General features: G+C 37.5%; 1 protein-coding gene across 7 annotated transcripts in view; it reads right to left on the reverse strand.

The window, feature by feature from the left end:
- Window positions 1–26,654, reverse strand: part of rbms3 (RNA binding motif, single stranded interacting protein) — a 362,894-nt gene that overhangs the window by 125,092 nt on the left and 211,148 nt on the right. For all 7 annotated transcript variants that reach the window (XM_041244823.1, XM_041244820.1, XM_041244822.1 and 4 more), the window contains one exon: window positions 8,794–8,885. In XM_041244823.1, the coding sequence (XP_041100757.1) occupies window positions 8,794–8,885 (92 nt within the window). The remainder of the gene's footprint in view (window positions 1–8,793; window positions 8,886–26,654) is intronic.

A 26,654-nucleotide genomic window follows, 5' to 3' on the forward strand; every position in this document is an offset into this window, starting at 1 on the left:
TGAAAAGACTGCTCCATATTTCACTATATTGTGTACTACGTTAAGGTTGTCTTATAAAAGTTCGTGAAATTGAATAAGCGAGCAGGATTAAGCATTAGAACATTTATTTAAAGGAATGACAGGATAGGTGTTTGCCCAGGATCTCACATTTGAGCCTGAAAGGGGCTGGCCTCCTAGGAGACAGAAACCTAATATTCCACTATTTAAGTCTCATTCTCATGGAAACTATAAGCAGCAAATACTTATTTTGGTAAGAATGTAATTTTGCACTCAGAATGTTACTGACAAAACATGTGTTTAAAGCACAACAGGTTCTATATAAACTGATTAAAATTGTTAATTTGTTTATTTTTTTACATTTAATATTTTACAAGTGTTCACCTCTATTCAAGCTGATAGTATATTTTGCTTTTGCACTGTTAGTTTAACAGACCTGACACAGCAAAGAGTGCACAAGAAATACAATCTCAACTTGATTAGAAATAGCCATCAAACTCTTATAAACATACAAAGCCATAGACAAAACTCAATTAACCACACAACGATTATAACACAATTCTGATGCTTACAATAACTCTGACTAGAACACCAGATGCAGTTTTCTGAGGAGATTTTCATGAGTCTGATCAGGCCCATCAACCAATACATGCAACATTTGTTAAAACTACATTCATTTACAGTTGATCATAAAACTACATTCATTTAAAGCCAACAAATGGTGAATGATAAACAACAGGCTTTTTAGACTGCCAAATTAAAGAAATCCGATACAGCCTAAAAACCTTTCTAAAACCTTATCAACTGCACTCTGTTCCAGAAAATTATTTTTGGCATTTCTGTAAATCTGAAATGAGCTAACAGCCATTCCAAAGAGAAGATATTAATAGGACTAACAAAAAAAAAATTGCAAAAAAATAAAAGCTTAGGGTTATGTAAAGAGTAATTATTTTCTAAATTTTCAAGGACATCCAATCAGCCTCTTTAAAGTAATTGTGGCAATGGAAACATTGATCAAGGAAATTAAAGTTAACAAAATCCCCTGTTGTCATTGTTGCACATTCCAAATTAGAACAACAATAGTCCTAAGAGATCCAGCAAGGTTATGAATCCACCTGCAGCAGATTCAGCTTGCAGGAAGCTGACTTAGCAAAGGGGAATGGCCAAAAGGCCAAATCTACTGCCAGCAGCAATCAACCCAAGACATTTCCACAACATAAAAGGTTTCCACGGGAACATTTCATAGAGTGGTTTGTGTTGATTGATGTGTGATGTCGCTGTATCCCAGGAGCTAGTTGTTGTATTCACATGAAAGTTGGACAGTATAATAATAATAATAATCTTTATTTTTATATCGCGCCTTTCATAGTGGACCACCATCACAAAGTGCTTACAAACAACGGCGTGTGAACTATGCATCAGCTGCAGAGTCACTTCCAAGAATGTCTCACCCAAAAGATGGAGCACAACGAGGTTAATTGACTTGCACAGGGGCACGCAGTGAGTCAGTGGCTGAGCTGAGATTTGAACCAGGTACCTCCTGGCAAGAAGCCTGTTTCTTTAAACAGCGGACCACTGATCCCTTAAATTTTACTGAATGATTTCCCTTTATATAAGGGGTATGATTCCAGCTTTAAGATCCTCTCAAAAAAGAATGGTGACTATATTTGACAATGTTATCTTGTGATTGAGCAATAATCAAGTAGTACCGCAGAACAAATTCAACTGAAACATTTGAAAGACGTGGACGTCCAAAGAAAATTATGGGTACAGAAAGTAAAAAAAAATTGTCAAAAAAAAAAAAAAAAAAAAAAATTAACAGCCACTTAAAGAAAGATTTAGATGCACCAGGAATAATAGTGTGTGAAAGAACTGTACAAAGACACCTGAACACAGAAGAGTGTGCATGTAGGCCTCAATGCAAACCCCTTTTAAACAGCATTCATAAAACACATTTTTAAAATCTGCCAAGAAATATAAACAGGAATCTGAAGCATTCTTCAACAAAATGCTCTGGTCCAGCAAATTTAAAATATAACTTTTCGGCAAAATTGAAAAAAAAAAAAAAAAAAAAAAAAAAGGGAAAACCTTCAATGAAGGAAACCTGAAGGAAACTTTGTACCTACAGTTAAACATGGAGGGAGCTCAGTTATGATATGGGTTTGTTTTAGCAGTTCAGGGACCGGATACATTAATGCGATTGAAGATCAAATGAATGTAGCCATGTATAAATACATTCTACTAAATACAGTCATACCATTGGCAGACCATTTACCTTCCAACATGACAGCAACCTAAAGCATATGGCTATGTGAACTCTGGAATTCTTGAAGGAAGCTAACATAAAAGTTCTAGAATGACCTTTACAATTACCAGTTTTCAATCAAATAGAAATGTTTTGTATTGAATTGAAAAAAGCTGTAGCCAAGAATTGTGTATCCTGTCTGTTTAAGCGGAAGGAAATATGCATGACAGAATGGGCACCGATTTCAACAACAAAATGTAACACACTGGTTAAGGACTTATCATACTTTTGTCATTAATAAATACATTAAATTAAATACATGTGTTTGTTTTTTGATAAAGATTATTAAATTACTGGAAATTGTGTATCTTGCTCTTTATTTAATTAAAATGTGGTTAAATTTTATTAAATGCTTGTCCTTAATCTGTTACCTTGAATTATGGTATAATACGTGTAGGTGGCAATACTTTTGTCTGTGACTGCCTATATGATACATGAGTCTTGAGGCCCCAAGTATGGCACCAGGGGGAAAATATGTCAATGAATGTTTAACTTAGGCAAAACAAAAGGCAGGATGGATAGATAGATAGATAGAGAGAGATAGATACATAGATAGATAGATACTGTTAAACTAAAAAATAAAAAACTACTTGTAAACTTATCAAAACCAATCCACTTTCAGCATACAAAACAGCTTATTTTTATTAGCCCACAAGGTCATATTTTACATCTAAATGAAGAAAAAGTAACTGTATGTGTGACAGAGGATTTCATATGTTAAAAAGCTGGCAGTAGCACTCTGTGGATGAACAAACCCATTATTATATAAGCATATGTGTCCAACTCAAGAAGCAGGATGAAGGACATAGTTTCCCACTGAAAACAAATTAGCCAGTATTGTCGCCACAGAGCAGGGTCCCTACAGTTTAAAGTAAGTACTTAGGAATTTAGAAACAGACAACAACTCATTTCAGACAGCAGATAGGAATGTCACACAACAAGATTCAAAACTCAAAACTCAATGTTACTGATCTCATTATGATCACACATGCTTTTTGCAAAAGTTGTGGCTACTGGAGTTTGTAGTTTAACATACAACTACATTAATACATTATTATTATTTTTTTTATTTTTTTTTAATAGCAAATGGATGTTTACAAAAAAAATGGAATAATTGTAAACATTATTGTAAACTGTCCAAATCAACAATGCATGAGACTTATGTTCGTTGAATGTTGTTTGTTTTAAAGAATGAATGACTTTAAGCTGCCACCTGTTACAACAGTCTCTTTGGAGTCTCTCCTAATGACTACATGATTACAAAGAAAATGTCCATATGGATAAACCATCGCAATTACAAGAATGTCCAGAAGAAACTGTAGGGACTAATTCTGTAAAACAGTAAGAGAAAAAAGGTACCTGTAAAAAAGGTACCTATAAAAACAAACACAACCACATGTCAATGATATTGTACGATTAATCAGGAGTTAGGATGCTTGCTGAACAGTTTTACCTGGCCTTTCTGTCAGTTTTAAGTAGGTTACTATATTAACTAACCAACAAAAAAGCAAAACATTTGTAAACATGTGATCAAACTGGTCGTTAGCAGTTAAACTAAAAAGGTTCCTCTTGAAATAAACTGAACTGAATGCATTAATTTGGACTGTTTATTGTTTCCCTCATTATTGTGTGTATGTGTGTGTGTGCGTGTGTGTCTATTTATATATATATATATATATATATATATATATATATATATATATATATATATATATATATATATATATATATATATATGGTGTGTGTGTGTGTGTATTTTAGACGTTTATATGGGTCTTTCAGTATTGCTTATCCAAAACCACAACTGCAAAGCTGTTGAAAATTTGGAATAACCTCAACAAAATCATTACCAGGTCATAATGTGCATGGAAAAAGTAATCAAGTAGGCATACATCTTATTATCAACACGTGAAATGAAATATGGACAACTTGATTGAAAACATTCATAATCTTTGTGAATACGAGTATCATTTTTTCCAGTAGACAATGTGACTCTAATTCAAGCCACAACTACAATTAAACATGTGGAAATAAGCACATGCCCTCGAACAGTGTCTTCACATACTTGGGCTCACTGGCAGTCATTTGTTTTGCGCAATTTTGTAAACAAACTATTTTTCATTTCATTCACATTGCTGTGTACTCTTCCACAGAAACCTACAAAACCTACCGCTAGCTGGCATGCTGTAATACCATTATAACAATCCTATGTTACACTTGAGTGACTGTACTGGAGGCTGTTTTGAACTTACTTCTCCTCTTTGTGTAAATGTGTTCAATTGAGCACAATTATATATTTTTCACACTGCCAAGAAATATGTTGCATGGTAAACAAAACTATTAAAATGTACACATTTTGACTGGAATTTACGTCATATAGCTTGCAGAAAAAAAAAAAAAAAAAAAAAAAAAAAAAAACATTGTTCTAAGTTTAATTTTCTTAGTGAGGCTTGTATAGTGCATATATGCAAAACCATGCATTTCACAAAGCCACATTCTGTAATAAGTCTGCAACCTATGTCTGCAATCACCTCTGACCAAGACAATCAGTTACCTGAAACCTTGAATCAGCTAAACTGTTCAATTATGGTATTTGTCATGTTTGTTGTTAATACATGGGTTACAGCAACTTAATTTGATTGAGGCTTTATCTGTTGTTTTGTTTGCTATCAACCTCTTTGTTGTCAGGCCATGTTATACAGTACCTATTATACCTGCTTGTTTAATTTTAAGCATTGCTAAATGATTCCAATCTGTTTCTCACAGGGTTAGAAACTAACAACATGGTGCTACTAGTCCAAAGGACTAGTACCTTTTGAAACTTACTAGTCCTTATGTGAAGTGCCTATGTTGGAAATAACAGCAACAGCCGGGGTCCCTAAAAATAGGCTTACATTATATTTTGCTAAAACATGTTTTAACAAAGCACCTGTTTGCACCTCATTACTGAGCGACTAACTGTACTGTGTGCTGAGAAACTGACACTGACAGCAGCAGACAGGATGACAGAGGAAAGAATTCGCTCAGCTGTGTCACCTTGCCGACCATGAAGCTCCGCCTGAAACTGACACCGATGACACAAATAAAATGTTTATTTTATTGTACATTACAAAAATGCTAGCTCGTTATGAATTACTATCTACAATAATTAATGTACACATACAGTCTTCACTAAAGTCCCAATTTAAAGACAGTACGTTTCACTGTAGCCCTCGGGATGAAATTGTTAGCTAGCTGGCTATTTTTATTTATTTTTTTAATTAGCAGTGGGAGAAAACCGCTTTAGCAAGTACAGTAGAATCTGCCAGAACTGACGGATGCTGTATCTACTATAGATACTAATGAGACCAGAACAAATACAAAAGATAAACGAGGGAAACAGATCTTTTCAAGAAAGCTGGGAAACTTTGTATAAATGGATTTTATATTTTTAAATGCTGCAATAACAGTTCTGCTTGTGAAGCAATCCACACGATAATTTGACAGAATTTATTTATCATTTATTTGCACTGTGCGGGACCATATTTTCCCCCATTGTTGCTTGAGCCCCGGAGCGCCCATGGAATTCGTCATAATCCGGTATAAATCTCCACATTTTTGTAAAATGACTTTACACTTACTTCAAAAGATGCAACGTGTTTCATTAAATTCAAACGATAAACTTTGCATCCCGCGCAGAGGGAGAACACAAACGTAAAGCATCATTAAGTAGGGTTGGCATTGCAGGGGAGATGAAGGGAGGTATCAGTTCCGATTAACTGTTTTCTAAGCATTATTTGTGAATGCTTATTCACCACTGCTACACCCTGTTAGAAAATTGGCTTCCCTGCATTTTTTTTTAACGCAAGACTGAACCTGAAAGTTTATGTATACACTTGTTTTAAGCACTCGCCCAGAGGACTACTGAGACACAGACATCAACTAGTCCTCACCAGATTTAATTCGCCTCAGACGAGCAGGCTACCGTGATTTTCTAATCCTGTTCTCTCATCCTGACTGCAGTGCAGGTAGTTGCTGTCTGTTAACTGTTACCTACCAGTTAGTGGACTTAGCAATGGAGACGGCACACCTACTTAAAAGCGCACCTTAGTACCGGTCTGTAACAGGGGTGTGCTGTTATGGTGTGGGTATCCGCTGAGAAACATAAGAGACACAGAGGGTTGTGTATCTGAAACGCCGCTCAGGCATCCAGGTTTTATTTTTTCAAGCAGTTGCAGTGTTGGTGACCGCCACTAGGGTACCAGCAATGGCAGCCCTAGGGCCGGAGGATATATACTTAGCAGTACATGAATAACAAAACGGAAAACCAAACCACTGTTCAAAAACAGCTAAGAAATAAAAGGCGGCCAAGCTCAGGCCGTGCGCTACTCCCACTACACAGGGAGGTCCCGCACCAGGAACCTTCTTCCTAACATTAACTAAATAAACTGGTAGGATTAAAAATCCCCTAAAATAATCCCTACCATAAAGTCCTTCACCTCCCGACTGCGCAGACAAAGCACCAAACACACAAACAGCACCGCACCAAGATGAACAAAGAAACTGGCTTTTCAACTTCTTTTTAAAGGCAGGTGAGCAGGGTTAATTGATTGTCACTTGTTCAATTCCCCCATGGCCACCTGCTGCACATTCCTTTTAATTAGGCAAGCAGGTAGGTCTAACCTCCCAGCCCTGCCATCCAATTAAACAAATTAAACACATCATTATTTACAACCTAACCCAAAGTCATATTTTATTTAGAAATCCCAAAGCAAACCATACTATTTACAGGACAGGCCTAAGCCCTGCCACAGGGTCTATGACAGTTGTCTTAACTAAAGTATTTTTGTTGGTGTTTAGAATCACTTTGCATATCATTTTCTGTTTTCTGTTTTGTCACATCCTGGTGATTTAAAGTTTAAACCCTGTTATAACTTTAAATGGGCTCTCAAACATACTGTAAGTTCAGCATGTAACAATTAACCTGTCTCCCTGCAACACTGGATGTAAGAAATACTTCATTCAACATCTGTGGATCAAAAGTAAGGGTAGTCTGTTGTGGTGGGGAAGGTCAATGGTTACATGCTGGTCAACCAGCTTAACAAGGAGAAAAGCCTAGTGTGAGTGAGTGAGTACAGAGGGATACTTTAAACTTTTGAATTTTTAAAACTTGTTCATGATTTTAATACCATGCAGCTTCAAAGTAATAAAAACAGTAGCTCTGATGTAATCCTCTGCTTAATCTCAGGATTACATCAGAGCTTTTGCTGGCCACACATGAAGACTTGGTACTACAGTATTTGGAAATGCTAACACTGACTTTGAACAGTTCTCTTCTCTGCCCTGGAATGAATCATTTTTCCACATGACCTTTTAGCACCACAAAGCCACAGAGGAAACTACACAATAGACTTCCAAATGGGAATTCAAGATTACAGTTCTCAGCTTGGCAACAAAAGAAGAGACTTGCAGTAAATATCTAAGGAACCACCAGATATTTAAGACTGGCCTGTTTTTAAAATGGCCTACTGTAATTCACTGGTAAATTACAAATATTTTTTAATCAACTTTAACCGAGTAAAACGTATACAAGGGTCATTATTTACAAAGCATTTACTCCAGTCTTTAACTAACTCCTATTTTTGAAGGTAGGAAGATTATTAAGATAAAAGACACTGTAGTCTAAATCCATTTTACTTTACTGTTCAGTATTTGATATGTTTGTCTGCTTTCTTCATACACGACAGAGCAACTCTCTCCTTGCCCTGTTGGTAGGTGCAAAGCAGGTGAATGATACTCTGCAAACTGAAACATTTGACAAGCAACATCCTGTAGGTCCAAGAAAGAAGAAACTACAGTCTTGTGGAAATACACCATAGACAGTTCTACTTTTTCTGGCTACGCTGGCATGAAAGAAAAACATGCATGCCTTTATTTAAGACAGTGTAGTGGGATACAAATGTTCCCATTTTACAATCTGATAGTTTATTTTTTTCTCCACATTTTACAAAAAACTCAACCAAGTATAAAACATGAATAGCCAGGTTTCCAAATATTTAATTTATAGCATATACCACACCGATTTTACACTCTCATAAAATGAAATGCATATTATTCTTAACCCCTTCTAATATACGCCAGCATAAGAGAACTTGTATTATTACACTAAAGCACTGAGAAAACTATTATCCTGTAACTGTTAATTCTATTTAAAAAGTAGGAAGAATCATCTGATTTCTCATCAGAGAACATACACAAGTAAACAAACTTTAGTTTAGCAATGCACAAGTAATACATATGTTATTGGGTAGCTACCTATATGAGGCGTAAAACTCAAACTAGGGTAGCAGAGCAATTATTAAATCAATCAATGCTTATGCAAGGCTATCAAAAAGCCATGACGATCAATAATCAGTTAAACAATCATTTGCTGCATCTATATCAGCTACCAGACAATAATGCCCTCATTGTTAGACAGGAAGCCTGAAGAGAACACAGCAACTGTGCATTACCTTTGCCATCTGCGCCTGCACTCCATTGGCTTTGAGAGAGGTCACTGCTTTCTGCGCTGCTGCCGGGCTGTCGAAATCTACAAAGCCATAACCTGGAATAAAAAAATTAGCATGAGAATCATTTTCATTGACAGCATATAATGAATTGGTACCCTTTGAAACAGCATGATTTAAAGGGAATAAAGATATAAATGAAGTTAGTAAGTCTGATGCTGAATTCAGTTCAAGTTTTCACTTGTCTCAAATTTTATTTGTATATTTCATTTCGCAACGTGATTTCCTCCGGTTTCCTGACGTATTTCTTGATTCGAATCCTGCGCACCCTGGGAAACTTGATTGCATTTCTGGAAGGAGAATCTTCCCACTAAACAACACGTCATCTCCAAGCGCTTAAAGGCTCTGCGGGGCTTTCACTCATGTTGTTTCTTTTGTCTGGCCTCTCCATCATGTGCGGCAGGGCCGAACAGGGAGACGGCCATCTTTGCAGCCTGGAGGAAAGGCTACCATCATCCATGGATTCCCTAAGGTTTCCTCCTACCAGTAAGTAGGTTTTTTTTTTTCCTTACTGAGTGCTTAGCAGTTCATATTTCGTTTCTGTAGGGTGTGTGGCAGGCTGGAGAGGCTGGGCTCTCCCTCGGTGTGGTCATGCTCTGGGGGGGGGGGGGGGGGGGGGGGGGGGGGGGGGGGGGGGGGGGGGGGGGGGGGGGGGGGGGGGGCTCGTGTCTTAGCAGCTACTTTTCGGCTGTTGCGATACTCATTCATCATTTTTATTTTATCCAGTCATTCATCCTTTTCCTATTTTTTGGGGGTAGTGTGCCACTGTGGGTTTTGCGTAACCATCATACTCATTATCCAGTGATGGTTTGGCGGCTTTGTCTTGGGGGAAGATGGCCATCACGCCACTGCCTACCTGCGGCACTAGCCTACATGATATCGTCTGTAGCCGGCCAGCATTGCAAGTAACTGTTGAGCACCCAGGGACAAGGTCTCCGGCCAAATTCATCATCGTTATTAATTTGTTTGTTCAATTGTAATTCAATTAATTCACAGCGCAATACATTAGACAGCTGCAGAGCTTGATATTGTTTCTGAACACAGAGCCTAACTTCCTTTACATTACTTCTGAAAAGGAGTAATTGGTAGAAAGTTGTGTTGTAGCTAGAAGAAATATCGATGCTCCTCACTTAATGAGAGGGCTACTGCTCTATTTTTGTTCCTTTTCTTCTTGTTTCTAGGGACTTTAGTCAATAAGCTACTGTGATATAAGAGGACATAACACAGCAATATATTTCAAGCTTCAGTTTTTTCAGAAGTAGCTGTGCTTACAACAAACACTGTGCACATTTTATTTTATACACTTTAAGGTAATGTTGCAGGCAATTGGAGGGAGACTCGCTCATTTTAGAAACTTTTGGGTATCAATTTTAGCAGCCTAAAAGAAAGGAAATGACAAGGTAAATCTCACTAATTTGGATGTTTTTGACCTTGGCTGGAATACATTGTCATGGTCTTTCTTAATTTCATATACCACATTTATTAATCACTTTAATAGTCCCCTCCTGTGATACAACCAGAAGAACTAATTTTGAAAATATTGTTATGCTCCCTAAAACACAATGATATATAATAGGTTTACTGCACAGCGTTTATTTTTCTTTCTAAACATGAAATAAATTATTTTGCATGCAATCCTTTAAACCTTTTGTGTATACCAAAAAAAAAAAAAAAAGGTGTCCGCCTGAGTAAAATAAATCTTGAAAATGGCAGAGGGAACTTACAAAAATATTTTACATTGCCAAGAAACTCAACTCTGCCTTTACTTCTGTGACATAGAGCACAAGGGATCATGGGGTATAAAGAGTGGTCCAGGGCTATTTTTCTATTGGCTGTCATCTGGGTGTCATTGAGTGTGAAAATCACTTTCACACTGGCGCCCCTACTCGGGTCCCAACCGGGGTTCTGAATATCCGGGTCACAAACCCCGTAACCGGGTCGTACCCAGGTTGGCCCGGGTTGGCATACTTTGACCCGCATTATGGGCATTCGGAAGCAGACAAAGTAACAACAGCCACATCTGCGTAAGGGACATTTCTGTTTATTCTGTTCAGCCATATTTCTGTTGATTGAGACACATCATGAGCCAGATTGCAGCAGGTTCTAATCAGTATTTGGGCCGATGATTCAATCCAGCAAAGCTCGGGTGGAATTGTTCATAGCAAGCTGCCTCCAGGACATTGTGTACGCGTATTGTGTACTTTCTTTTGTCACCCAGGTCGACCCTGCTTTTTCTAAAAGCAGTGTGAAATCGTGTAGCCGACTCGCATAACACTGGGTTGCAATCCCAGGTGTAGCATGACAGTATAAAAGGGGCTTATGAAGAAGGGATTGGACTGATTTTCTCAGTGTTTACATTTTTTTTTTTACATTTCAATGTCGTTTTACTGTTGTCCAGGGTCCACGGAACAAATTTATTACCGTAACCTGGGTGAATGATAGCATAATGTAGTTGAACACAAAAATGTGGATTTTGTAAAGCTGTGTAAAAACATGTTGTGATTGCAGTATCATTACCGTAATGAAATATTATGTGAAATACATCAAATAATTTGCTTGACTGATTCCGGTATTCCCAATTGTCTTATTTAAATTGTATTAAAAAAATTATAATTAAAACGATAATTAATTAATAATGGTCTTTACTTTATTAATGTGTTGTTTTTTATAATTACAGAGAAGTTACTATAGTAAACGATTGAAGTGAAAGTCAAATATATGGTAAATAAATACCAATAAATCCAACAAATACACTTTTATAATTGCATCTGCTGTGTAAAGCATTAATCTTTGCTTTGTGTGCATGCATAACACAGATTATGTTTTTCGTCAAGACACCCTGGGCAAGAGTAAAACAGACTTCGCAAGGTTTTTATATTTTTGTACATCAATCAAATCAGCTCAAAGCAGCTCAATCTGACACCGCTCCATTGACTCTCAGTAGAAAAACCTTTCCCAAGCTCTCTGTATATATCCCACAACCCTATGCGTGCAGCGTGATGAAAATCCCTATAGAGAATCAGCAGAGTTGAGTATCTTGGTGTAATAGAATATCTTTGGTATTTCTAAAGACTGGAAGGTAACAGTCACAATATTTCAAGCAGCTCATCTGTGTTTTCCTTTCATGGCACTACAAACTTATCATACCATCTTAGTTGCAAATATTTTCAAACTGTCAAAAGACATGAAGTAAATATATGCATATCAAACATTAGCTGGAATTATAAAACATTTGGAGTAAATAGCATAATGTCAATACTTTCTATTACTTGTAATTGTCTTTCAGTACAATTTCATATCACAAAACATCATAAATTTAATACAGAAGAACACCATCTGAAGCACATCCCTATACATACTGTACATATACAAACAACAACACGAAGTCTGCTGCCCATGCAGCATTCCAGCAGGCTGTGGGATGACATTAATCACTTGGATTTTACATCACCCAAGGGAGGACGAGCGCTGGGAGTAAGGATGGAACCCATGACCTCCTACACCAGAACATGAATTCTACTCTGGACAGCATTCTATCACTTGAGACTCATAATTGTTTGATTGTCTTCTGTTATTAATATCCCATAAAACATCGACCCCAGGAATGTTGTTGTAGGAGCTCAGTAGACCCCTGCTGAAAGGCTCAGGTCAGGTGCTGTTACTGACCTGTGCAGGAAAACCCCTTCAACAAGAAGGTTTGTCACCACCCACATGTAGGCCTAGAATTCCAATAACATAACTGGCAAAAGAAAATAGCTCCTTCAGTTCAATACTTTTTTTTTTTTTTTTTAATCTCTCATTGTTTTTAATTTGAAAACACAGATAATATTTTTTGGGTACATACAAGTAGTTCAAAAAAACTATATACAGTACACAGATGGCAAGGCTTGCTGAAAAATAAGTAAATAGATACTTAAACATACCGGTAAGTGCCAATATAAGGTTGCCATTTTTAAGTCTATGCATGAGAAATAACTTTAACTTTTAGCTATTCATTTGGAAATGCTTTTGGAACTGGAACAAATATATCAGTCCCAAGTAACATGGGGGGAGCTACATTGTACATCACTAACTGCTGTGACTGAAAAAAACGTGTGTTCTGGCAGGGAGAAATTTAACCCCCACACCTGGGCAGCGCTTAGCCAATTGTACACCGCCCCATGGCAACTCCACTGTCAGCAGAGTGCCTTTACCAGATGCGCCTGGACACCGAAATCTCAAAAACTTTTGTTAAAGAATCTTCCCAGATAATTAGAAACTTAAATCTGAGGATGTGACTACGGCATGATTCACTTAGTATAAAGAACATTTGGAATTGAACATATTTTTTCTGTTCAAAGGATTCAAATTAATTAGGCATGTCTTTCAGATCAGTTAAAAAAAACAACTACAACAACACTGAGTTATGCAACCACAAACCAAAAGTTTATTTATTTTTTATATAAATACAATATGAAACATATTATTGTGAGATGCAATTAACAGGGCAGACATAGCCACAAGGGAAGTTCTGATAAGATTATGTAAATAAGCAATTTTTTCAATGGGCTCATCCAGTTGATATAGCCTGCAATAACCAGTTATTACAGGAAACAGGCGCTCATTAACACCAGCAACACTGTCAAACTGAAAAGTAACTTGCACAGAATATTAGAACTCTGGCAGAAAAAAAATTGCTCACCAGAGATTATAAAAAAATACTGCATGGGGAGGTTGTGTGTGATAAATGAGAATTGAATGCCCACCCTAGGGGTGGGCTGCTTGGATAAACCCCTCAAGCTTTGCCTCTTGGGTGGGCATTAAATTCTCGTATCACACTACCCCATGCATTATTCTCTATATTATATACTGCTTAGACTCCACTGAGAATATTGTGTTCAGCTCTGGTCACCTTACACCAATATAGGTAGATAGATGGTCAAACCAAGGCAATACCAACTCTAATTGGGACCAGCTACGAGGAAAGTCAATTAGAACAACATATTTTCAGTGTTGAAAAGGAAAGTTTAATCACTGTTTATACAACTCATAATAGTCAAAATAAGGTGAACCACAGTTGTGATCCCAATCTCATCTCAGAGGCTAGTATATTGACCCTAACTGGTTGCTACACCTTTAAGTAATGTTAACAGTTATTTGGCACCATCTTACTGTATATCTCTCATGGAGATGAGCTATGTAGAAATACCTTGGATGGGTCCGTAGAACTAGCGACTAAATATTAGAAGAAGCCGTGACATGTTATAGAATGGAACTATGGACTGTGTATGGTCTGAGGCATCTGAATACTAAAATAAACTTCATACTGCCTTCTGGCCTGGATACTGGATCCCATCGTTACAGTGGGAAACATCTAAATTCTGCCTCTCTAAGACTTGTATACCTGTTATATTACATAAACAAACATCGCGGACACTAGCAAAAGTCACGGAATCCATGACACCCGCAACCACTGTGACTAAATCCCAGCCCTAGTCATAAGTGAACTTCTATTAATTCATTTGTTAGAAGATGAAGAAAAACACAAACACCAGTGAAAGAGCATTTGGGTTAAGAAGTGGCTCTTACACAGAGACAGGAAAAGGCTGCTTTCACAGTTTACTGAATGAGCATCAAAGTGACGATACATCCAGCTACAGAGTGGAGAACAAGTACAATATACAGTATTACGATTTATTTTATTTATTTATTGGCAGACGCCATTTATCTATCTAGCTATCTATCTATCTAGCTATATATATATATATATATATATATATATATATATATATATATATATATATATATATATATATATATATATATATATATATATTGATATATATGTACAGAAAGCGATTGTTTTTTTCTTCTTCTTTTGTCCGTCATAATAAAAAACGTCCTTTCATGGTTATATTATCACAGTGCTGTGGAGTAACAGTTTAAAAAAGGTAACTAAATAACAAAATAAGGTCATTGGTTTAGCAGAGTTACAGCAGCTATATTTGTATTCCCCTATAGTTAACGACAGTTGGACCAAAGATTTTAAGAAGTTTTAAAAACTTGTTAAAAGTAACTCTTCCAGCATTGACCAACCTTCATAAAACTCTATGAGAAGTATTTATTTGTCCTAAGTCCAGTAATTGCGGCTTTCCTGTCCATTTTAACTATTGTTCTCACTGTAGCAGACAGAATCACGTGACATACACCAGAGCTCTGATTGGATATTGCCTGGATCCTGTTGCTTGTAGTAGGATTGTTGTCCACTTAAGCAATCGCGTTGCCAGGCAGTTGCCAGAACGTTGACAATACGTTGTCAAGGCTGTTATATGCGGCAATCCTCATGGGATTTGATCGCAGATGATAAAAGTTGCTAGTAAATCTAACATGGGCTTTAAGGTACATCTATTTTATAACAAGCAACTCTTGTATATTATCCTTTCAACACCATAGTATACCCTACACTGCAGAATACTATTATTCAATAACCCATATACAACATGCAGCAAGTCTCCCAATCTTTGTAAAAGGGTGTGCATTATATTCTGAAAATTACACTACGAAATTTAATCAATGAGAGGTCTTTATCAAAGTCAATACATATACAGCTACGGCTAAACATTTTGCATTAGCCTATCAAATGAACATAGTTTGCTTCATGAAGTCAAATTAAATCTTCTGAATAGCAATTAACATATTGAATTACATACCGCTTTGTAGTTTTTCACATACTTGAAGAAAAACTGACACAAATTGAAAAAAATTGAACACGAAATACTGTACTACGATTATGGCTTCCGGTAGACTTTTGCGATTTAAATTTTGTAGTTTCTTTGATTCCATGATGTTAAATAAAAGATCAAAATGATGTTGATATAGTGATTCTTTTTTTTTAATTATGTCTCAATCCTAAAATTGTAAGTGATGAAGTCTTTTGGCCACAGCTGTTATTTATCAGTGCTGTACATATGTGTTCCTGTCTACTATTAAAAAACAAAACAAAAACAAAAACACATGCGCTGCAATTATGTTGTTTTTTATGGTTCATTGTTTATGACCTTTATATCACAAATAGTCTTGCTACTATTCGATTTGTATTGTTTTGCCAAATCGACGATTAGTTTTTTGTCAATCTTCATTTTTCAATTGAAGCAGAGAATGGGTGAAAGCAACCTTTATGCTTAAAAAAAAAAAACAAACAGACTTTTTATGCCACTGAGAAACTTCTCATTTAGCGAAATCCCTTTATCACATTCAACATGCAACAAAACCATGGTTACCAACATTCTAATTGAAATAATGTTTGGTCACAGCGGAGCTATATCTTGTATAGATAAAGATCCTACACAAATTAAAAATTGTTTCAAATAAGCCCTAGAAATCGCAATATAAAAGTGTATTACACAGACTTTTTACAAGTACAAATAATATACACAGAACAAAACATTAGATAGCTCAACAGAACTAACTTGCACTTATTATCCAGAGTCTGAGCTCAACCCCTCTCCTGCTTCAGCACAGCCAGACTCCAGAGTCACTGGAAGGCCAGACAGACAGGGCTGCTTTGTCCTGACACGGTATTGTGCATAATACTCATTAAGTGTTTCCTCTTGGGTCACATTTTCAAATCAAACTAGTAACTGTCACTGTATACCTATAGCAAAAGCCTACCTACACCTACTAATTTCAAAGTAGGCGCTTTGAATGACAGGCGCTGTAGCTGGCAAATGAAAGTGCACAGTTGGTGCATGTTTGATGATTGACAGTCATTTAAACGAATGGAAATATTCTAGCGCTGCTTCAGTCAATGAGATCTGTCAGAACAGGATGAAATGATTGACAGTGAAACTACACTAGCCTATTAAGGGACCACTGAGTTGACTGACAGTGACCCCTCATTCAGAGTGGAACGGAGATGGGACAGACAGCAAGTATTAAAACTACACAAACTAGAGATGAAATTATAATTTTGGTAAGAAAAAAGAAATAGCAAATGGTTTTATCGACATTTCTCGTATAGAAATTTATTTCACTCAAACTGATATTTTTTGGGAATTCGACATTTAACGAACTTTACCGGTTAAAATAAAAAAGTAGCAAGCCTAATCATAAGTGTTTCATGCAATGAATAAACCAGGACTAGGAAGGGCTATATGTAACTGCAGGGAAAGACAATGTCACCCTTCCCTCTCTAAGCAGGTGCTGCAACTAGCTAATAGGGACACTTAGCGAGCAAGGGATGGTAAAATAGTCAATACATTCCCCATCCCATTCGTTTTGCTTTCTTAGAAAACAGATAGCTGTTTGTGGGAAGGTGTACTAGTCAGTATTATTCAAAGAAATGATTATCTGTTGATGGGTATCCAGGATATTCAGCAAAGGGTGTGAGTGGGGTAACAGAGTGAGAACACCACGCAGCATATGTATGTCTGTATGCATGCATGCATGTATGTACGTTGGTATATACAAGCAACTTTAAAAAAGAAATTCAGATCTGGACACATCCTAGTGGTCATAATCCACTGAACCAGCTTTCGCTAGTTGTAACCAGAGTGCAGTAAATATAACTCCACCAAACGTCATGACACACACATCTGTGAAACACATTTATTTTGTTTAAAGACTGAAAAATATTAAAGCTGCCAATTGACTGTATTGCTATAGTCACTGAACTTTAACCAAAAACCAAACACCAAAAAAACTAACATGCAAACATGAAGCAGCCCCAATATATCAGTAGTGATATCTAAAAAAAAAAAAGTCTAAACCCATGGGTTGTCCAAATAAAGTAGGCAGAAAGTGAACACCAAATATATCCTTACAGTACATGCTTACAAAAACAGACTTTTTCTTTTTATCACAGAAGAGTGACCGTTTTCCCATAATCAGTTTATGAGCAGGAACCTGAGCCCATAATATGAGTATCAGGTTATAGCAATGCCTGGTAAGGAATCCAAGAACTTAAACTCTTCCCTTACCATTACATTTAAAATGGGAATGGGCAATGTTTCAAATAATATCTTTGGACTTGTTACCTCAGTCTTGGGACCTTGAAGTCTAACTTGGTAGTACGAAACCAGACATGGTAAATGTCTTTAATTGTCTCTTTCTGTTTTGAAACTGGAATGTTTTCTGAGGATTTGGATGAATAAGCAAGACCTTGAATATGGCAACTGCTGACAACCCCATTAAGACACCAACATAAAACGTTGTTTCATCAGATGTGATTCCAGCTCCACTGTCTGTGAGACCTAGTGATCTCAGAGAGCTGTTAGCCTGACAGATCTGGTGAGGAGGAGAGCCATTGGCAGGGGAAGCCCTCAAGACAGGAAAACAAATAACTTAACAGGGCACTTTCAGCAAAAGGGCTTCTGAAACAGAACAGGTAAAGCAGCAGACAGAATAATCTTCTGTTTTTGATGCATTGTACATTTATTAGCAGTAGACACTGACATCTGCAAGCAACTCAGTATTAAATCTATGAAATCTGTTTCTACAAAAATACTAAGATGGGAAGGTTTTGTTTTTTGTTGTGGTTACACACTGTTCAAAAACACTACCTGCAGACTCATTTCTAGTTTCATTCTGGGATCTGTTTTTCCAATATTGAGTTGTTATCATATCTTTATATCTGTTTTTAACTGGCTTTGGTCTCGTCTGGAGATCCAAAGTTTCAGGACATAAAAGTCTTCCTCATTCCATTCAAATCATGTAACATGTCAACTTGTCTAGCCCCACTTACTCTATGTGTATATACAGGTATGGCTAAAAAGTTTTGCATCACCTTAACATTTTAGGATTAAAAAAAAAAAAAAAAAAAAAAATATCATCATCATCATCTTTAGCCTTTTTCAATCCACTGCTTGATGAAGGCCACCCTAAGATTCTTCCACAAAAGTCTGTCTGCTGCATCTCTCATCAATGTTGCTCCGTTGTGTTTCCTAATTTCATCTTGCCATCTTCCTGGAGGTCGTCTTCTTGGTCGCTTTATATCTCTTGGGATCGTCTAGTATCTCCTTGGTCCAGCGATGGTCTGTCCTTCTTGCCACTGCCACTTCAGTTATTTCGCTCTTATAATAACATTGCATACATTGTATGAACATAATTTAGATGTTTTATTTAACATCATGTAATCAAAGAAACTACAAAATGCATTCCATTGTGTTTTAAGACTCCTTAATCCTCTCGGGTATGGACTCAATGAGGCGCTGAAGGGTCGAGTTATTCTTTAGATTACACTTTACACTTGATTCTAGTTTTTTTTCAGTTGCATGGTTGACTTTTCCTGACTTCCTGCCCTGTCAGACCCCAAACATTCTCAATAGGATTGAATTTCCAGGATGAAATTGAAGTGGCGTGATACTCTCATCTTCCAACCATTTCTTCACTTATCTGGCTCAATGGCAAGGGGAAGTAAAAAGCACTGTTAGGAAAATAGTTCTGAGTGGTAGGGAGGAGTTGGTCTTGGAGTATTTTCAGGTACCAGTCCTTGTTCATAGTTGTCCCCTTGGGTAAAACATGTAGGGATCCTGTGCCTTTGGCAGAAAAGCACCCCCAGATAGGAACAGTTTCCGGATGCTTCATTGTTGGGAAGGTACATTCTGGCTTGTATCTTTCTCCTTGCATCTTTAAACTCTTAATCCAAAACCATCTTTGGTTCAGCCTTTGTATGTGTGACAAAAGTTCAGGAAATACATGATGTTTTTCTTGCTCAGTATGGTCCTCTTAGCAGGTCTCCCTGACACCAGACCATTCTCCAAGAGGCACCTTCTCACAGTTTGTGCAGACACCTTGCATTGCTGCAGTAAGTGAACACTACTGACCGTCCTATCTCTCAAACTCGAACAGCATAGGCGGTGATTCTGGTGAGCAGTGCTGTCTTTCGGGTGCCCAGACCTGGGGGCAGCTTTACAGCTTTCAGGCTTATATTTCTGGATGATCTTGTGCTTTGGCTGGCATAGCCTCTATTGGCTATCTGCTTAAACCTTCCTTATGAAGTGCAATGATGACTGAGCATGTTCACTGAGGTGTTCACTTGTGGTAGCAATACACTAGCAAAAGTCACAGGGCAGTGACATCAGCTCCCTAGCAACAGGCCTCCTGTATTGGGAATGGATTTTTTCAATGCAGCAAGTTTGTGCATTTGAGAAAGGAGAGTAAAACTAAATTAATTGGAGATTTAAGTTGATGAGACGCAATTACCCTCCACAGTACGAACTAAAACGGTGTGCTGCTTGTTATACAAAAAAATGAGAAAATGCAGGTTGCATAGATGATTTGTACTGGAACCTCATGCCCCTGATAAAACGAGGGAGTGGTTGTACAGTATTTGTTAGCCTATTTGTTTTTCTATAGGTCTCTCACTATATAGCGGCTCTCAGTATATAGCAGATTTATATTGGAGCTCGTGACCCGCAATATATTGAGTAGGTTGTGTATATTTTTTACCAGTAGGTACTATTAAAGACTACTCTTAACAAAGTTTTACCATAAGTGATAGGAGTTTTTATTTTTTTACATCCTTCATTTTTTTTCTTATGTAAATCGTCTTACAATAATAGCAACAAACAGTTTTTGAGTCATTAAATTAACCTTCTGAGTTACAGGTTAAGTGTTTTATTTCCCTTCATTTTTTTTTTAAAGATGTCACATGCACTTTGGAGTATTCATTTATTTACAGTAGCCTATGAGGCCAAACTTCTATTTCCTATATTGTGTGAAACAAAAATAAAACAGTTAAGAAGCAGCCCACGATAGATTGAAGACTAAAAAGAGTGTCGTAGTTGTTTGTCACTTCACAGTTTTCCCTGCTGACCTATTTTCCTTTCAGAGAGTGTGCAATTGCACACCGGAGTAATCAGCTTTAATAAACAGAGTCCATAGTGCCGAGATTCACGTGCCTTGTCTGTTTGGAATTTAAAGCTAAACGTTCTGATGATGAACACAATATTAATTGGTAAAATGTGACTGAATTATTACTACCCACAGATAGGTTGTATTGTATGTGAAGCATAACAGATTTCCCTAAACAAGTTACTTAAAAAAAAAATGCTAGTAAATCCTGGAATAGATGTTTTACTAATACAAGTGAATGACAGAGGCTGCATGAAGAAGACCCCTTCTTTTTGAAACAGCCATGAATGTTGAGGTTTTTACGGGTTTCACTGTACTTTCAGAAATTCATATTTTTTAAGGTTTTAACTGAAATCCAACAGTAATAGTTTTAGCAAACAAAATAATCTCACAAATCTTCTCCGTCAGGCACTTTCATTTGCCGTAATATGAAGTGCACTTAAAAAAAAGAAAAAGAAAAAACACGTTACAGCAAATATGTAATCTCTGACTACTTCACTTCCTAGGTCATTCACCTCAGCCATGTCTTCAGGGTCAAAGCATTACACTGGCTGCAAAGCAAGTCACTCATTAGGTGAAGCAGCTAGTTGGTTGCTGACAGGAAAGAAAGCCATAAAAGGGGCGCAGACAAGTTCACTCTCCAGGTGAAATTACCAGGACAGTCTGAGTAATATCTAAATAATTTAATTTATTTTCTTTGAAACACTTTCTATATGCATAAGGTGGAACCTCATTATAATTTAATTAAATACCACACAAACATGGCTATATTCATTGAAATACTTGTAAACAAACTCCACCAACCTGACTCATTTGCTTATTACCATATATATATATATATATATATATATATATATATATATAATATAGAAACGTGACCAGTTACCACCAGTTTTTTAAATCAAAATAAATTTATGACAGAAAAAAAACGAAAAGTAAGTAAGTAACTTAAGTAACGAAAAACCAACTTGCAAATAAGATGAACGAGTTGATAAGTTGATGAGTCAATGAGTTGAAAAATGCTAATTTTGGAAACCAAATAAAAATGATGGTTGTAAAACGAGATGAAAATACCTAGATAGGAATGAAAATGCTATGAACATAGGTTTCTTTCAGAACTATACATCTGAGATCTATAGAGTGAATAAGCCATGTACATGGCATGAGAAATGTATGGAATTATTTAATTAGGTACGATCCTGTTAAAGGGAGAATTTTAACACCCTCATTTGTCAGATGGATAATCATCACCTAGAAAGCTATTATTTTATCATTTTAAATTGTAAAGGCTGGAGGGCGATGAAGATGGAAGGTAATACTAAGAAGGAGTGAAAAGTGACAAAGAAATGATTACAGGTAGCAGAGCACTCCCCAAATGAAGTGTTAGCAGATTAAATAGATGACAGCCACAGACAGTGCCCTCGGAATAAGAACATGGACCCTTGAAATCTGCAGGAAGGAAACAGAAAGACTTATTCTGTTTTTCCTAAAAACAACCTAACTCTTGTGAAATTGTGAAAAGTTTTTCCAGTGCTTTCAAGGCTTGAGAGGAATGTCTCTTAAAACGAGCATTCTTGGAATGCTGAAAGCCGTAGCATAAGTGTTGCACTGACGTGGAGCACACGATATCAGGCACTGGACTTGCACATTTTTTCATGTCAATACAGGATTCCTGCAAAGAGTCTGCAGTATTGCATCAGCATACCTCGAATCACGTCAACATACTTCTAGTCGTCTCAGCTTTTGCTGTCTATTTTTACACAAATACAAAATAATACAAAAGCACATGTTTTGGTGCCCCCAGTGGTTCACCTTGTAAAAGCACTAGCTCTTGGAGTGTAGGCTACGTCATGTGAGTATGGTTTGAATCTTGTTGGCTATTGAGAAAACTCATTCGATGTTGAAAATGTGTTTGTAAATGAAGTGAATAGCCATCGTGTTTTCAAAACGTACTGATCAAAGCTTTGATTAATGCTTGCATCACTGTGTGTTGAGATAATGGAATCATTTGCCCAGATATGTTTGAACCAGGAAGGGAATTAACTAAATGTAATACATATTACAGTTATAGTGAGGTCATATTAAAAGCAGTTTCTACAGTATTTCACCAAGAAATGAGGTAGAAAGCAAACATAGAGGATATACAGACAGACAAAAATGAAATCCAACGGCTAGCTTGTAGAACATACTACTGACTATTTAATTTAGGCAGAGCACCTTGTGCAACTTTTCCTTTAAATGGTTTCCAATTAATCACAAAGTACAGGCAGCGTGCAGAAACCCACTAAAACATACAGCTCAGAAAGGTTCATTTTCTCATTCTGAAACATGTTGCTGCAGAATTTCAAATGAAGACCATTGTTAAATATGGCTGATCCTCTACTGATACCCCTGAGGTCATTAATCGCTTAAGAGTAAACAGCTTTGCTGTAAATTTTCCTGGCACTTTCACTGTATTAAAAAAGGTAATAAAATCGCAAGGATAAGAATTCTGGCTTTGTTGATAGCATCATACTCATGTTACATACTGCTTCAAATGATTTGTGTACTTAAGAACATTGAACTCCACTCTCCATGTGAACAACCTGATGATGAGCCAGACAATCAGAGCTGCTGCGTGATCAACAGGAAGTGAGCTGGGACAAAAGGTCTAAGTTTAGGAATGCGTGCACTGGGTTGCATTTTTGATGTACAGCCTAGTCAAACCAGTACTTGGGGAGGTGCCAGAGTAAGAATGCACAAATGGCTAAAAGGGGAAGTTACTTGATATGGAGAGGCTGAAGGAACAATCTAGCTTTTTAATAATATTAATAATAATTTAGCTGGAATTAAATAAAAAAAAACAAGATACAAACTGTACATTTAAAGAATGTTGGCCCTGCAGTGACCCCTTATGAAAATGCAGTCAAGAGACTTTTTTTATTGAAACCTGCTGAGGGTAAAAGTGTTCGATTATATTTACATCAGGTAAAATCTTAATGGATATTTACTTTTTTTTTTATTTTAAAAGGGGGGTAAATTCGCCAGTCCATCGTTTCACCTCTATAGAACTGGGCAGTTCTTTATATTAAAAAGTGTGTGTGCAATAAACATATGCACCATTCTGAAATTACAAAAATGTGTGTTGTTCTTGGCAGTAAATCATTTGCCAGAAATTAAGAGATAATAAAATATGTTTATTTTATCAAAAGTGCAATTCATTCAGTGTCTTATTCTACTGATAGTGAATTGTTAGTCTGTTCTCTATGTTATATGCTGTACAGGATTTTAGCTATTGGCAACCCTTTTCCTTTTCAATGGAACACCTTGTTCCATATCGTTATAGGTTCCTTTCATGCAAATGAACACTGAGTCAGTTAGTTCAGGACATATGTATTTGTATTAATTCTAACACCGAACTTCCCTGAATGAATTCAGCATTATTATTATTATTATTATTATTATTATTATTATTATTATTATTATTATTATTAATAATAATAATAATACTCCTCCTCCTACTACTACTACTACTACTAAATTATTTCCATGCCTCCCCAGCACATCAGCACACACACTGGCAGCGATGCTGGCTCCAGGGATCAACCACAGTGCGGTCTCCAAAGTGCATCAGCATGACAACCGTCTGGATTGAGCTAAGTAGGGTACATCCCTGAGGTCTTCAAGTGGGCACCTTCCATCCTTGGTGTTTCATCGACTAGCCCACGACACCTTAAGAGGGCTCGACAGTGATTCTGGCGTCCCAGCTTACTCACCCATACATCAGTGTTTCTTTCTTTCTATTGTGCTTAAGCTCTCCAACCAGAATCTTTCTGTCTCAACCACAGCCAGTTGCTGCTCCTCTCTGCTGCTTCAGATAAGTTCTTCACTGTGCGACTCAACTCTTGGCCACAAAATGCGACATCTCTGAGAAACAGGTTTGTAGAGTGTGCCACAAATCCTCGACGACCCACCTCCACTGGTAAACCTGGACTCTCCATCCTCGCTGTTCCACATCAGCAGCTAGTTGAGCATACCAAAGTTTCTTCCTCTCATATGCCTCATCCACAGCATCCTCCCATGGCACTCTTAACTCTACCAGTTGAAGTAGGTGTGCTGATCCAGACCACAAGACACAAGACAGACCACAAGACAATATCTGGTCGAAGGTTAGAGGTGGCATCTCAGGTGGAAAATTTTCCAGTCTCTAGCAGCTTCCAGTTGTCCTGGGCAAGGCTTGATTTTAACACTTTTTCTTGGCAGTTGCTCTCCTGGGCAGAGGAATGTTGTCTTTCGTGTGTAATGTTTTGATGGAACTGGTGGCAACTTATTTGTCATGTTACGATTGTCTTCCAATGCTAAGGCCAAACATCGCAACACCTGGTAATGGCACCAAGTAAACCATCCTTGGCTAAGACCCACCTTACTTTATGTCAAAATGTGCCTTAGTGTTGCAGGTGATGAATGCAAAGAACACAAGGGATCCTCTCCCACCCAGAGGTTTAGGTTCTGTGGTGATGGGAGAACATCATATATTGACCTGATGAGGAAACTGATCCTGCCCCATTCCACTGTCCATAGGTCTTGCTAGCCAAACCTGCGTTGTTCCACACTCTCCAATCTCATCCATTCTCCCTGCTTGGCCTGGGAGATGGCTTTACGCACCTCATCCCCTCCTCCTGCTTTTGCACCTCGTTGACTACCAGCTTCCTCCGTTGAGCTAATGCTGCCTTGTGCCATGTTTGACGAGCTGAACTGAGATCAAGACCCCCTCTTCCATGCTGAACTTGCTCCACGATATCACCGATTCGAAGGGTAGACTTTGCATCTTCCACGGCTAGGAGGTGCTGCCTCCTTTACACATTTGTCACGTGACTCTACTAATGTCATTCACAGTCGGACCTTGGCGCACATAAACTCCTCGGTTAGAGCAGAGGCTGGTAGCTGCAGTATTCCTTTACCATAAAGTCCCATTCTGCTGAGGCAGTGTGGAACTCCCAACCATTTCCTGACGTATGAGCTGATTAAAGCTTCCAGCTTTTCAACTTTTGTGAAGGAAACCTCATACACAGTCAGTGGCCACAGCAGCCTTGGCAGTAGACCAAACTGAAAGAACCAGAGTTTCAGTTTGCCCGGTAAAGCGCTGCTGTCTATGCTCTTTAACCCTTCTACTACTTGTTGTCTAACTTCTCCCACACAAACTATGTCCTTTAGATCCCCGTCATACCATCTCCAAAGACTTTTCACTGGCTTCTCAGACACTGTTGGTATTGCCTCACCATTAATGTAGAACCTTTTATCTACTACTTTACCTTTAATTATAGAGATGCTTCTTGATTTAGTGGGCTTGAATTGCATTCATGCACATTAAATGTTATTGGTTAATTTGTCCAATAACTGATTAGTGCAGGCTATTGTTGTAGTCATGGTTGTCATGTCCTCCATGTATGCTCGAATTGGTGGTAGTCACATTCCAGAAGCCAAGCGCTCTCCTTCCACTACCCATTTTGGTGCTCTAATAATTACTTCCATCACCATGGTAAAAGCTAGTGGAGAATAATGCATCCTACCATTATGCCAACTTCTAAGCACTAACATGTACAGCTGAATTGAGAAGCTGAAAAACTAAACAAATCTCCAAAGTAGGTTTTAACTAAATTTGCTATTGTCACCAGTACACTGCTGCCCAACGAAGTTCATGTGGCACTGAACTATATGCATTAGCCAAATCCAGGAATGTCACATGATTGCATTTGTTGCCAGATCACACTGATGTGTTCTAAGCATCCTGGGAAACCTGGAATGCCCGTTTTTTGTACCGAAGTGCCAATGAAGCAGTTCTTTAATAGGTAAGTTGGCAATCTTTCAGCAATAATGCTGAAAAAATCTTGCCTTCTACGTTTAACAAGGAAATTGGGCAAAACTGACTGATGTTTGTAGAATCTTTTTCTTTTGGTATAATGACTCCACCTGCTCGACACCATGCTCTTGGTACA

The sequence above is a fragment of the Polyodon spathula genome, chromosome 3 (assembly GCF_017654505.1).
Source record: "Polyodon spathula isolate WHYD16114869_AA chromosome 3, ASM1765450v1, whole genome shotgun sequence".
NCBI lineage: Eukaryota > Metazoa > Chordata > Actinopteri > Acipenseriformes > Polyodontidae > Polyodon > Polyodon spathula.